This window comes from Perca fluviatilis, chromosome 7, assembly GCF_010015445.1.
Source record: "Perca fluviatilis chromosome 7, GENO_Pfluv_1.0, whole genome shotgun sequence".
Classification (NCBI taxonomy): domain Eukaryota; kingdom Metazoa; phylum Chordata; class Actinopteri; order Perciformes; family Percidae; genus Perca; species Perca fluviatilis.
Window position 1 is genome coordinate 18307648 of NC_053118.1, and position 11329 is coordinate 18318976.

General features: G+C 39.7%; 2 protein-coding genes across 2 annotated transcripts; both read left to right on the forward strand.

Moving 5' to 3' along the window:
* Positions 1-2424: 2424 nt before the first annotated feature.
* Positions 2425-3851, forward strand: LOC120562798 (trypsin-3-like). Its single transcript, XM_039806696.1, has 5 exons — positions 2425-2618; positions 2756-2915; positions 3061-3323; positions 3405-3541; positions 3642-3851. Exons 1-5 carry the CDS (start codon positions 2579-2581, stop codon positions 3789-3791), a joined length of 750 nt encoding a protein of 249 aa, XP_039662630.1. The 5' UTR covers positions 2425-2578; the 3' UTR covers positions 3792-3851.
* Positions 3852-7021: 3170 nt separating this feature from the next.
* On the forward strand, positions 7022-11019 carry has1 (hyaluronan synthase 1). Its single transcript, XM_039805443.1, has 5 exons — positions 7022-7117; positions 8061-8769; positions 8880-9105; positions 9234-9366; positions 9484-11019. Exons 2-5 carry the CDS (start codon positions 8074-8076, stop codon positions 10157-10159), a joined length of 1731 nt encoding a protein of 576 aa, XP_039661377.1. The 5' UTR covers positions 7022-7117; positions 8061-8073; the 3' UTR covers positions 10160-11019.
* Positions 11020-11329: the final 310 nt, after the last annotated feature.

Sequence of the window (11329 nt, forward strand, 5' to 3'; positions counted from 1 at the left end):
TCAGCTGATGCGTTTCGATTAGTGTGAAAATGGATCCTGAGGAGGTGAAACGAAGGCTGGTCTCTGGAGGACTTAGCCGGTTTCTTTGTTCCAACTTCCAAGTGGCCTAAAGCCTCCGTTAGTCGTGAATGAATTATGTTAAAACATGTATAAATGACTCATTTTTTACGAAAGACAAAGGAGCTGTTTGCGTGCGGCGCAGTCTCTTTTTTTCTTTCTCTATCTTAGTTTAGCTAACAGCTAATTCGGCTAACCGCTAGCTGAGACAGCATGTAATAACTTTAAAAGACCCTCAAAATAAAACCTGAAAATAACAGTTAAAATATATAACAGCTGTTACATCAGCTGTAGCCTGCTTTCCCCAGTGTTTAGTTTGAGTTAACGTTATTTTAGACTGAATCAAGCTGTCAGCTAGCGGTTATCCGAATTAGCTGTTAGCTAAACTAACGTTAGCTTCCCGGCGGAGGCTAACGGCAGAAGCGTGGAACAGATTGTGATTTGTGCAGTGTCGCAAATCCTTGTGACAGATCGTGCAGGCAGCACAGATCGGGTACTGACCACCCCCCCTCCTCACCAGCATGAGTTCCACCAATCAGTGTGGGATTGTGGGATTGTTCAGGATTGTGGGTAATGAAGTATTTATCCAAAATATTGCGAATAAAAGACGTTTATCTCAAAACAAGGTTGGTGCCCCATGATTTTTGGTGTCTAAATGAGCATATACAATCGCTTAGTCACGTCGGCATGCTAGTTTTAAGTCTGTCATCGACAGTTACCATTTTATGGCTTATACTCCAAATTTTCAATGGAGAAATTGCATTGTATTTTTACTTCTGGAACCCGCTGTGGGCGGCACTGTTGAGCTCTATTGACCTCTAAGGTGCCATTCCAGTCGAGAAAATGTGATGAAATGCGCTCTAGGCTGCTCCTCAAGTGAAGAAAACATGATGCAGTACTATAAATGCTTGACCACATACTACAAAACATTCTGCGTGCTGGTGCCCCACTGCATGCAGCTGGTGCCCTTTTTATTTTTTCCACCCCTGCCCCTTAGACAGCCTACGTCCGCCACTAGGACCTTCAGAAACAAGAGTAAACAAACTCAACAATGAACATACTGTATATGTATTCTGGGGTGTTTTATCTTAACAGAAAGTACGTTACAAAGAGTACGCTTCTCAGCGGAAAGTTGTTGCACTTGATTGCAATTACAGAACACAAGCAATGATATGCAGATTGTAAAAGGAATGAAGCAGACGTGTGCCACATCTTGATAATGGGGGGAGAACTTGCCTGTACTGGATGGGAATGCGTTATATTTTAGCCTTAAGTGTATAATCACAGGGTTTGGTTAAATGTACCCTCACATTTAAATGTTTTCCTGTCTGGTGCTGATAAACACCTATGCTCATACATGAGTAACGGAGCCTCGTACCTCTCGGTACGTCTCCATTCTGAAGCATTGACTCAGCAATGATATGCAGTTTTGCGATGGTGAAACATTCAGAGTGCTGGTTTCTTTTGAATATTTCATACCCAAACCAGAGAGATAGAGAAAAAGAAACATTGGTTTCCCAAGCGGTTGACCAGATTGAATTTCAAAACAGGATTGTAAAAATGAAACATACAAAGTTCTGCTTTACAGGCAATCTTCCTTTCTTCTGAAATTGTGTAATATTGCATAAAACAAAAATTCAGTGTTAGTTATAAGGAACTAAAATAAATTTAAAAAAAACTTTCACTTTAGTCTGCAACATAGGGAAACTGAAAATGCTCTGTATAACATTTTGTGACCATGTTAGATTTTATTCTATGTTAGGATTATTTCATGTTAAGGTTGAGCAATACAAAAGGTGAACATATTAACACTTTCACATCATGTATTGCAAAACAGCTACATACTGATTTTTCCCAAGGAGCAACTTGCTGATAAGCAGACAGCCTGTCTTGTATGAGTAAGGGGAACATTAAAACAGGAAATACTTCTAGTTAAGTTATTTTGGGGGGGGGGTCTGGATGTTGAAAAATAAATACATAAATTAAAAAGCACAATTTTATTCTGGCCCAGAGCATCTTTAACCACATGAATTACACCCACACAACCAAGTCTTACTCAACATCCACACATGTGAATGTCACTTTGTGCTTTGCCTGAAAGCAGTATACATCTCATATCCAGTATGTGATTGTCTAATAAACCTGTTGTAAAGAAAAAAAAACATTGCCATAGTGACTTAGCTTAATGAAAATGCACCGATTCCACAGTGAGCTCAAACTTACAAAGAGCTCAAAATCTAAAGAAAATCCCTCTGACTGAAAGCATACTTACAAAGGGGAATTCCAAATGTCAGTTTTTGCAATTCAAATGGTTTCTCAGCCAAGCTGTTTTTTCCAGTTTGTTTTTCTGTCTTTTACTGTATACTGTACAATAAACCCAGTGTTCTGAGGAAATGTAACACATGTTTAGTGTTTGAGGTGTACCTCTGACGACAGAAGACCTTGAAAAAAAGGAGATAAGAGGACTAAAATACCTGAAACTAAGAGGGTGAGGGCAGACAGACAGACAGATGGTGTAGGCATGAAGTTTTTCCTTCTTTTGACTCTCTTTGGAGGGGCAGGTAATATACAGAACTGATAGATACTGTCAAAAGTGTGATTATGGGGCGTCAAATGGTGCCACAGACTTACGTGTTGATATGATAGATGTCAAAACACTTTTTTGTCTGTTTTTGTCTTTATTGTTACTTTTTAACAGCTGCAGTTGCCCTGAAGGAAGGTAACAAGATTGTTGGAGGGCATGAGTGTCCGAAGAATTCTGTGCCCCACCAAGTGTCTCTCTTCACTGGGTACAACTTCTGTGGTGGGACTATTCTGTCTGATGAGTGGGTGCTCTCTGCTGCACACTGCCAAACAAAGTAAGAAAGATGATTGCTTACCTCTGTTTACAGCATGTAAAACAAAACTCTAGCAGCTGGTTAACAATGATGGATTTATATTGTGTTTGAAAAATCTAGCTGTAAGAGTACAAAGTCACTTTCAAAATGGATTTATTTCTTCTAGGTCAGATGTAGAAGTTCGACTGGGAGAGCATGACATCTGGGAACCTGAAGGGACTGAACAGCACATTATGTCTGCCAAGTTTATTCGCCACCCTGACTACAACTCCCGCACACAGGACAGTGATATCATGCTGATTAAACTGAGTCGACCTGCAACTCTGAACAGCTACGTGAGCCCTGCTACACTCCCTTCAAAGTGTGCCAGCGATGGGACAATGTGCCAAATCTCTGGATGGGGGAGTCTTCGTCCCAGCAATGAGGGCTGTAAGTTACAGAGAAACTATCTGACTGTGTAAGAATGTTCCAAAAATGCTATTTCATGCCATTAATGTAGGTCTTTTTCAGCGAGGTACCCTGATAAGTTGCAGTGCCTGGACACCCCTCTCCTGAGTGATGACACATGTTTTAATTCATATCCTTTCCAAATCACTGAAAACATGATCTGCGCTGGCTTTCTGGAGGGAGGGAAGGACTCCTGCCAGGTAATATAGAGATCATGGCTACTGTAACACAAAACAACTGTTTCCGCCTCTTGAAATAAAGGATGCACCAGTTAAGATAATCATCTTTTTTAATCTTCAGGGTGACTCTGGGGGTCCTATGATCTGTGACGGAGAACTCCAGGGAGTTGTGTCTTGGGGGCATGGCTGCGCTTTGAGAAAAAAACCTGGGGTGTACACAAAAGTTTGCAATTACATCTCCTGGATCAAGAACACCATGGCATCTGGCTGAGGAGCAAATATATCAAATAATTCACATGTGAACTGGCAGTAAAGTCAACTATATGATGCACTGTGTGTACAGTGTGGTTTTTACAGTTCTATTAGTGAGGCATTAGAATGAGAATGACATTGAGTATCTAAGAATATAACCTATGTGAAGAGAAAGACATCTGCCTCCCACACGCGCTTTGGCTTTACATTACAGTAAATTAACAGACAGGTGTTTTGCTCTGCGGGTGTCTAGAACAAGTGCGTCTGAAAAGCCACTTGTGCTCAGCACCATAATTCATAGCTTTGGTGAGCATGACTGTAAATCAAAATGGCATCTATCTATCTATCTATCTATCTATCTATCTATCTATCTATCTATCTATCTATCTATCTATCTATCTATCTATCTATCTATCTATCTATCTATCTATCTATCTATCTATCTATCTATCTATCTATCTATCTACCTCCCATGCTGTCACAGTGTTTGACTCTATACGAACTCTGACTGAGAATGACTTTAAAATGAAAGGGCAGACATGTCTCTTGCTCACGGATACCATGGTAGAATACAGAGCAGTTGAGGAGCAAACCTGACATTTACAGTAAGCCAACAGTAAATCACAAAGGGCAAAAAAAAAATGCTGCTACACTGCTCTCTGTGGGTGGAAACTGTAAAGCATGTTGCACACTCTGGCCACACTGTCTGCTACAAATATGGCACTTAGACAGTTGACTATCCAGTAACTTTTTTTTAGCTTTAGTTGGGCCTGAATGTTTGTGCAGTTTGTGTTTGGAGTAAAATGGAAATGTAGGAGGACATTATCAACCAGAGGTTTTGAGTATTGAGCCCCTAAAGGAAGAAGCGTATGCACCGCAAGTCACCAACTCCCTGCCAGTGACACCGTGCTGTACCCTTTCTGTGGAAGGTTTACAAACCGGCAATTAACAACAGCATCAGGTGCACATATGAAAAAACTCAATCACAAAATGCCCAAGTGATCTAAGTGGATTTTGGTTGCTTGGGTGTGGCGCAGAGCAGCGGGGTGAGTCACCAGGCATTTGCTTGACCACCAAATAAAGAGGCCTAAGGAGGACTCATAGCCTGTGTACAAAAAATAACTCTTATTGCTATGATGCTGGATGCACTTTTTATTTTTGAAAATACTGCCTTGGACAGGATGTTCGTTCTGGGGACTTAGATCTCCATGTTTCAAATCCTACAGAATTCCACAAACCATGTTTACGAGCTACTTAGAAGTTTTGGTAGCTTGGTAAAAGAGTCCTCCTCTTTCTGAAGTGTAGTGTCCTTTGCAGTACATTTTCTTGATGTGGCTAAAGACCAATGCAGTTTATTCCTTTAGCGACTGCAATAATTAGCCCTGTCAGAAGAAACCAGAGTTTAGCCGTGACCTTTTTATAAAAATGGAGCTATAAAAAGGAAATAGAGACAAAGGGAAATATCTGACAAGCTGATTGAGTAACAATTTAATAATAATGGCATGTGAAAAGATTTAATCAAAGCACCTTACACATAAATATATAAAACAATTTAACAGAAAAAGTTTTAGAGAACATATTAGAGGTGATGAATTAAAAGTGGTAAAACAATGGCACAAAAGCATATAGTGTTGTATATAGGCCTACATTTCTGAAAACATACAGATCTCATGGAGAAAACCCATAGCACATACTGTATATTAACATATGTAGTAAGTTAAGTTTACCGTCCCTAAACACATCGACTGGCTCAGCCTCCACATGACATCATCAACTGCCTGGTGGCTTCTATTTGGGTCTGACATGAAGCGTGTTGACGCTTTAGGCCAGCTCCTGTGGCTTAGGGTGTTGCCCCTTATGAGCGGTCAACAGATTTCCCTGTAAAGTAATTCTACAGGGATGTAATCATTGTTAAGTCGGGACAGTGGCAGCAACTTAGTGTACCAGAAGGGGCAGCTTCAGTACTAGAAGTTACTGATTAGTAGTATAGAACAGAGATAGGACTTCCTTTACTCTGTGACTCCAGTTTTGACTCCTATTACACTTCACAATGAAAAAGACCTCCCTTTTTACCTCCCACTACTTTACTACCACTTTGGTTTTTGGACTTCTGTAGTGTCAGATAGGAGCCAGCAGAGGGCAACATCCAACTTGTATGCAAGCTTGACTGAATGCTTCTGAGGCTACTTATCTTTTCTCTCTCAAGGTTAATGTGATTGAATGCCTGACATTCTGCATTTCTAGCAAAACAGAATAACTTCAAGAGTTCCATTTTCAATACCAGAGATGAAAGAAGTGTTCAGATGTTTTACCTACATAAAAGTAGCCATTACTGTAAAAATACTCTGTTACAAGTAAATGCCCTGCATTCAAAATCTTACTTAAGTAAAAATACCAAAGTGTCAGCATCAAAATATATTTAAAGTATGAATAGTAAAATTACTCACTATGCAGAATGGCCCATTTCAGAATAATATATTTTACTAATTATTAATGCATTAAATGTTGCAGCTGGTAAAGGTGGGGCCAATTTGAATTACTTTATATAGTGCTGTGTAACCTAACTTATAATAATATATCATAATTCGTTAGATTATATATATTTTGTATTATTATTTTAATCTGCAAAGTAACTAAAGAGTAAAAAGTACAATATTTGCCTCCAAAATGAAATACTCAAGTAAAGTACGAAGGTAATAAGCTACTTAAGTGGCCTACAGTACTTGTGTAAATGTGCTTACATTCAACCACTGTTTAATACTCACTGTCTTGAACAATCGACTGCAATGCTTTTTTAAATTTATTGTGCACAGATCTAAAAAGCGGGTTGAGCAATGAAATAAAATAAAACAAAACGGTGTTATTAAAATAGGTCTGGGTTAATGTTAGGTCTGAAGCGATTTAGGCTGGCTGTAAATGCGAAATAGTTGCGCAAACCTCACAATAGGCAACCCAACAAAATCCTCCTAGATGTTCCAAACAGAAATGTGAGTTGATTTCGTCTCCTGTGAAACTATTTGAAGCTCCTACAGTGCCGCTTAGTTTGGGAACCTATTTTTTTAAGAAACAGTCTGGTCAGAGGTCACAGACTAAGCATCTCTATGGTAAAAGAAAAAAACAAAGCATCCGCTCAGTCGGGACCACCGCCTTGCTCCTGACGCACGGCTGTGAGTCAGCGGGGGCGCGCGTAATTGATCATTCCCCAGACATAAAAAGCGCGCACATGGCTCCGTCCGTGTTCAACCTAGTAGCCTATAAAGCCAACAAACTTTACGCCAAGTTGCGGCACAAGAGAAACACCAAGTGGATGTCTCGCAAATTTAAAGCAGGGGAACTTGACATCAGGTAGGGTTAAAACAGATAACTTTGTAATGTGTTTGGTCACGTTCTTTCATTGTTGTTTTACTGATACATTTACTTAAAAACTGATAATTACAGTAGGCTATAATTACATTGGAATTACTATAGATAGGCTGTAATTTAAAAACAAACAAAAGAAGGACTGTAGAATCATGGCAAGTCATTAAAAATGATATGATTTAAATATATATTTTTAAATAAAAACAGGTAGCCTATCAGATTTCTGCTAGCGGTAAGATGCATGATGCCTTTACACATATCATTTACCGGCTATATTTAATCTTTTACTGTTTTATTTATTTATTATTTGATAGTTTAATTGATTAACACGGTTAACTTCTTGTTTCATATTGCAACAGTTTAGGTCAGCTAGTTTCAGAATAAGGTTTTAAGCCTGTATGGGACATTTAGGATGAATAAGTATGGTTTACCTGTAGTATTTTAAATTTGTACATTCAAGCAAATAAAAAAAGATTATTTTTTCCCCAATAATATCATAAATACCATATCATTGAATACATTAAAATATGTAAATAAAACAAGTTAAAAATGATAAATTATGTTAGGAAAGTATTCCGTCTTAAGGATACTCTGTAGCCTGTATGATATTATCCCTTACATGGGTTTCTAGTTGTCAGTGATATAGCCACATTCTAGGATTAACAGTCTTGGCTGAGAACTGAGAACTTTAAAAAACAATGGTCTGGAGCTTAAAGTGTTATGTATGCCTGGTAGCTGTATTATTTTCCAACTTGTATAGTTAACATGTCTTACAAGCGTCCACATAAAACAAATAATTCCATTTAATACAGCCTTTTATCCAAACACAGTGAGCGTCTGGGGAAACTTTTAGCATGACAAGGACCAGCAGGAATCCATCCTTTATGTACAAGCCATACCATAAATGTGGGTTCTTTGTGTCTCTAAGGTGAAGAAACACAATGGAGCTGAAACCTTTATTGAAGAAGCTGGGCACAACAGTTCGTGCCATCCTCACTTTCACCTTTGCTCTGCTGGTCCTGGGCGTGATGGTGTGGGCCTATGTTGACGGTTTCCAGCTGGCCACCTCCATGTATGGAATCATCTCCTTTGGCTTTTATGGACTACTCCTCTCACTCCACGTGTTGGTCCAGAGTTTATTTGCCTTTATTGAGCACCGGCGAATGAGAGCTCGCACAGACCCCTGCACATTAACCAAAACCATCGGCTTCACTATATCAGCGTTCCAGGAGGACCCTGTGTATCTCAGAGAGTGCCTGAACTCCATCAGGGCCCTCAAGTATCCCCCTGAGCTGCTGCGCATCATCATGGTGATAGACGGGAACAAAGATGATGACCGGTATATGATGGACATGTTCAGGGAGGTGTTTGCGGACCAAGACCCTGGCTGTTATGTGTGGAAGAACAACTATCATACATGGGACCCCATTCAGGCCCAGCAGGATGTGGAAATGGCAACAGAAATGGGCCCAGGAGGGGATGCTGATCATATTGTAGGTGAGGATCTACAGCGAAAGGAGGTAGAGCGCCTGATCCAGAGCAAGAGGTGCGTGTGCATCATGCAGAAGTGGGGCGGCAAGCGGGAGGTGATGTACACAGCCTTTAAAGCACTCGGGCCATCAGTTGACTATATACAAGTATGTATTTTTCTTTTAGAATTCATATTCCTTATATTTTGTTTCAGTTAAGATCATTTTATAGAAATATGCACATTTTTTATGACATGACTCTGGTTCTCCATCCCCAGGTGTGTGACTCGGACACCAAGCTGGACCCTCTGGCAACCATGGAGCTGTGTAAAGTGTTGGAGAGTAACCACAAGTATGGAGCTGTGGGAGGAGATGTGATGATCCTCAACCTGAAAGACTCTTACATCAGCTTCATGAGCAGTCTGAGGTACTGGATGGCTTTCAACATTGAAAGGTCCTGCCAGTCCTTCTTCAACTGTGTGTCCTGCATAAGTGGCCCTTTGGGTAAGGAAAAAGCTTTTCTGTGACGTGGGTCAAAGTAATGATTCTACATGTCGGGCAGTGGTTGTTATGGCTTTAATGCAATGTTTTAACTCGCAACTGATAATTCTTTCTTGACTTTCTTCACGAAGGTCTGTACAGGAATGATCTCCTCCAGCAGTTTCTGGAGTCCTGGTACAATCAGATGTTTTTGGGAAGTCACTGTACGTTTGGTGACGACAGACATCTTACCAACCGAATGCTGAGCATGGGCTATGCTACAAAGTAAGAAGCTTATCAATATTGGGCACAGAAATGACGTCAGACTCAATTATCTTGATGGTGTTATCTTTGCTGTAATGATAAAGATTTCATAGATTTTATTTTTGCCATTTCCTTCAGATACACAGCCCGCTCCAAATGCTATACAGAGACACCTGCTCAGTTTCTGCGCTGGCTTAACCAGCAGACCCGCTGGACAAAATCTTACTTCCGCGAGTGGCTCTACAATGCAATGTGGTGGCACAAGCACCACCTCTGGATGACCTACGAGTCCATCGTCTCAGGTATTTTCCCCTTCTTTGTCACCGCCACCATCATCCAGCTGTTTTGGACAGGCACGCTGTGGGACATCCTTTGGATCCTGTGCTGCATCCAGCTGATCGGGCTGGTGAAAGCGGCATACGCCTGCATCCTGCGAAGAGACATGGTGATGGTGTTTATGTCCCTCTACTCTGCTCTGTACATGACCAGCCTGCTGCCTGCTAAGTACTTTGCCATTCTCACCATGAACAAAAGCAGTTGGGGGACATCAGGCAGGCGTAAGATTGTAGGGAATTACATGCCCCTCCTCCCTCTGTCAGTGTGGGCAGCCATTTTATTAGGTGGGCTTGGTTACACAATCTACAAGGAGAGTCAACAGGATTGGTCTACACCAGCCAAGATACTGGAAACAAAGTTTATTGTCTTTGGCTGTGTGGCCTACACGTGCTACTGGCTGCTTATGATGTTCCTCTATTGGATATGGTTCCGCCAGTTATGTAGGAAACGCAGCCAAAGTTACACATTGAGTGTGTAGGCCCAAAGTGTCCAGTAAAGGAAGATAATTTATTTGAATTCAACAATTTACCTTATTTTATTCAGTGGGTTTCATTTATTTATTTTATCTCACATTTCAGTAACTGATGGACAGGGGCTTTCATGCAGCTGCTAAACCAACAAACAAAATATTGTTAAAATTGATGATATGGATCCATATTACCTGAGCATTTTTGAAAAACTAAATTTATAATGACAAATGTCACTATAAAAGAAAAAGACTATAAAAACAAATGTTTAATTCATATGGAGATGCTGTTGCACATTTAAATGAAACTATACTGATGGCTTTTGGGCCAATGCACTTCTCAGGTTTATCTTTGTCAGATTATGATGGGAGAGATGGCCTTCCATCAGATATTTATTTATTATATCTAAAGATTGGAAATCTGCTATTTAGATAATTTTTTTTGTATTCAAAAGGTGGGTAATGGATCTTGGGGTATGTGTCTTTTAAAAATATTCAGATGATATGTCCACATATGTGTATATAGATTACTTTAACAACACAATGAACTTCACTTGTATGACTGTGTCAGTTTAGTGACCACTACTTCACCACTGTTGTTAATATATGCACTGGATCCTGGATGGCACTTTCTGCAGCGTTGCAGACTTACTTGAAAATATAGAAAACTGTTATAAACAGTTATAGTTTTGCAAAGTGGGAAAAATGCCGAGAAAAATAAACTGTACCTCTAAAACTGGACTGATAATGATGCTGTGTCTGAGGATCAAAACATGGAGTCACTTACTGAAACCTGAAACAATGGGGACTGATGTTTCTTTAAATATTGTATACCTATATTGTATACCTATTTTCTTGATAGGGTGTACTGTGTAAGATGCACTTTGTTTAATTTGTAACATGCAGTTTTTTATGTAATTTATATATTCTAAGCAATACACTTGTATTGTCTGAAATGTGAAAATGTTGGTTTGGGGAACTTGTACAGAATTGAAAAAATTAAATATTTTTCTAATGTGCACAGCTCTGTCTTCTTTGGATCAAAATCAAAATATTTACAGAGTAAAACTGAAAAACTGACTTGGTAAATCAGTGCACAGTTACACAGTTACATAATAAAGTATACAGTACAAGACACATTGATTGCAACACACAACATTGCTACACACCAGCATCCTAAAT

What these genes read in the sequence shown, in the direction of transcription:
- has1 (XM_039805443.1), top strand. Translation starts at nt 8,074, where the DNA reads ATGGAGCTGAAACCTTTATTGAAGAAGCTGGGCACAACAGTTCGTGCC. An exon ending in CATCAGTTGACTATATACAA is followed by an intron (nt 8,770 to 8,879) that starts GTATGTATTTTT and finishes CTCCATCCCCAG; the next exon opens with GTGTGTGACTCGGACACCAA. An exon ending in CTGCATAAGTGGCCCTTTGG is followed by an intron (nt 9,106 to 9,233) that starts GTAAGGAAAAAG and finishes TTCTTCACGAAG; the next exon opens with GTCTGTACAGGAATGATCTC.
- LOC120562798 (XM_039806696.1), top strand. Translation starts at nt 2,579, where the DNA reads ATGAAGTTTTTCCTTCTTTTGACTCTCTTTGGAGGGGCAG. An exon ending in TCGTCCCAGCAATGAGGGCT is followed by an intron (nt 3,324 to 3,404) that starts GTAAGTTACAGA and finishes GGTCTTTTTCAG; the next exon opens with CGAGGTACCCTGATAAGTTG. An exon ending in GAGGGAAGGACTCCTGCCAG is followed by an intron (nt 3,542 to 3,641) that starts GTAATATAGAGA and finishes TTTAATCTTCAG; the next exon opens with GGTGACTCTGGGGGTCCTAT.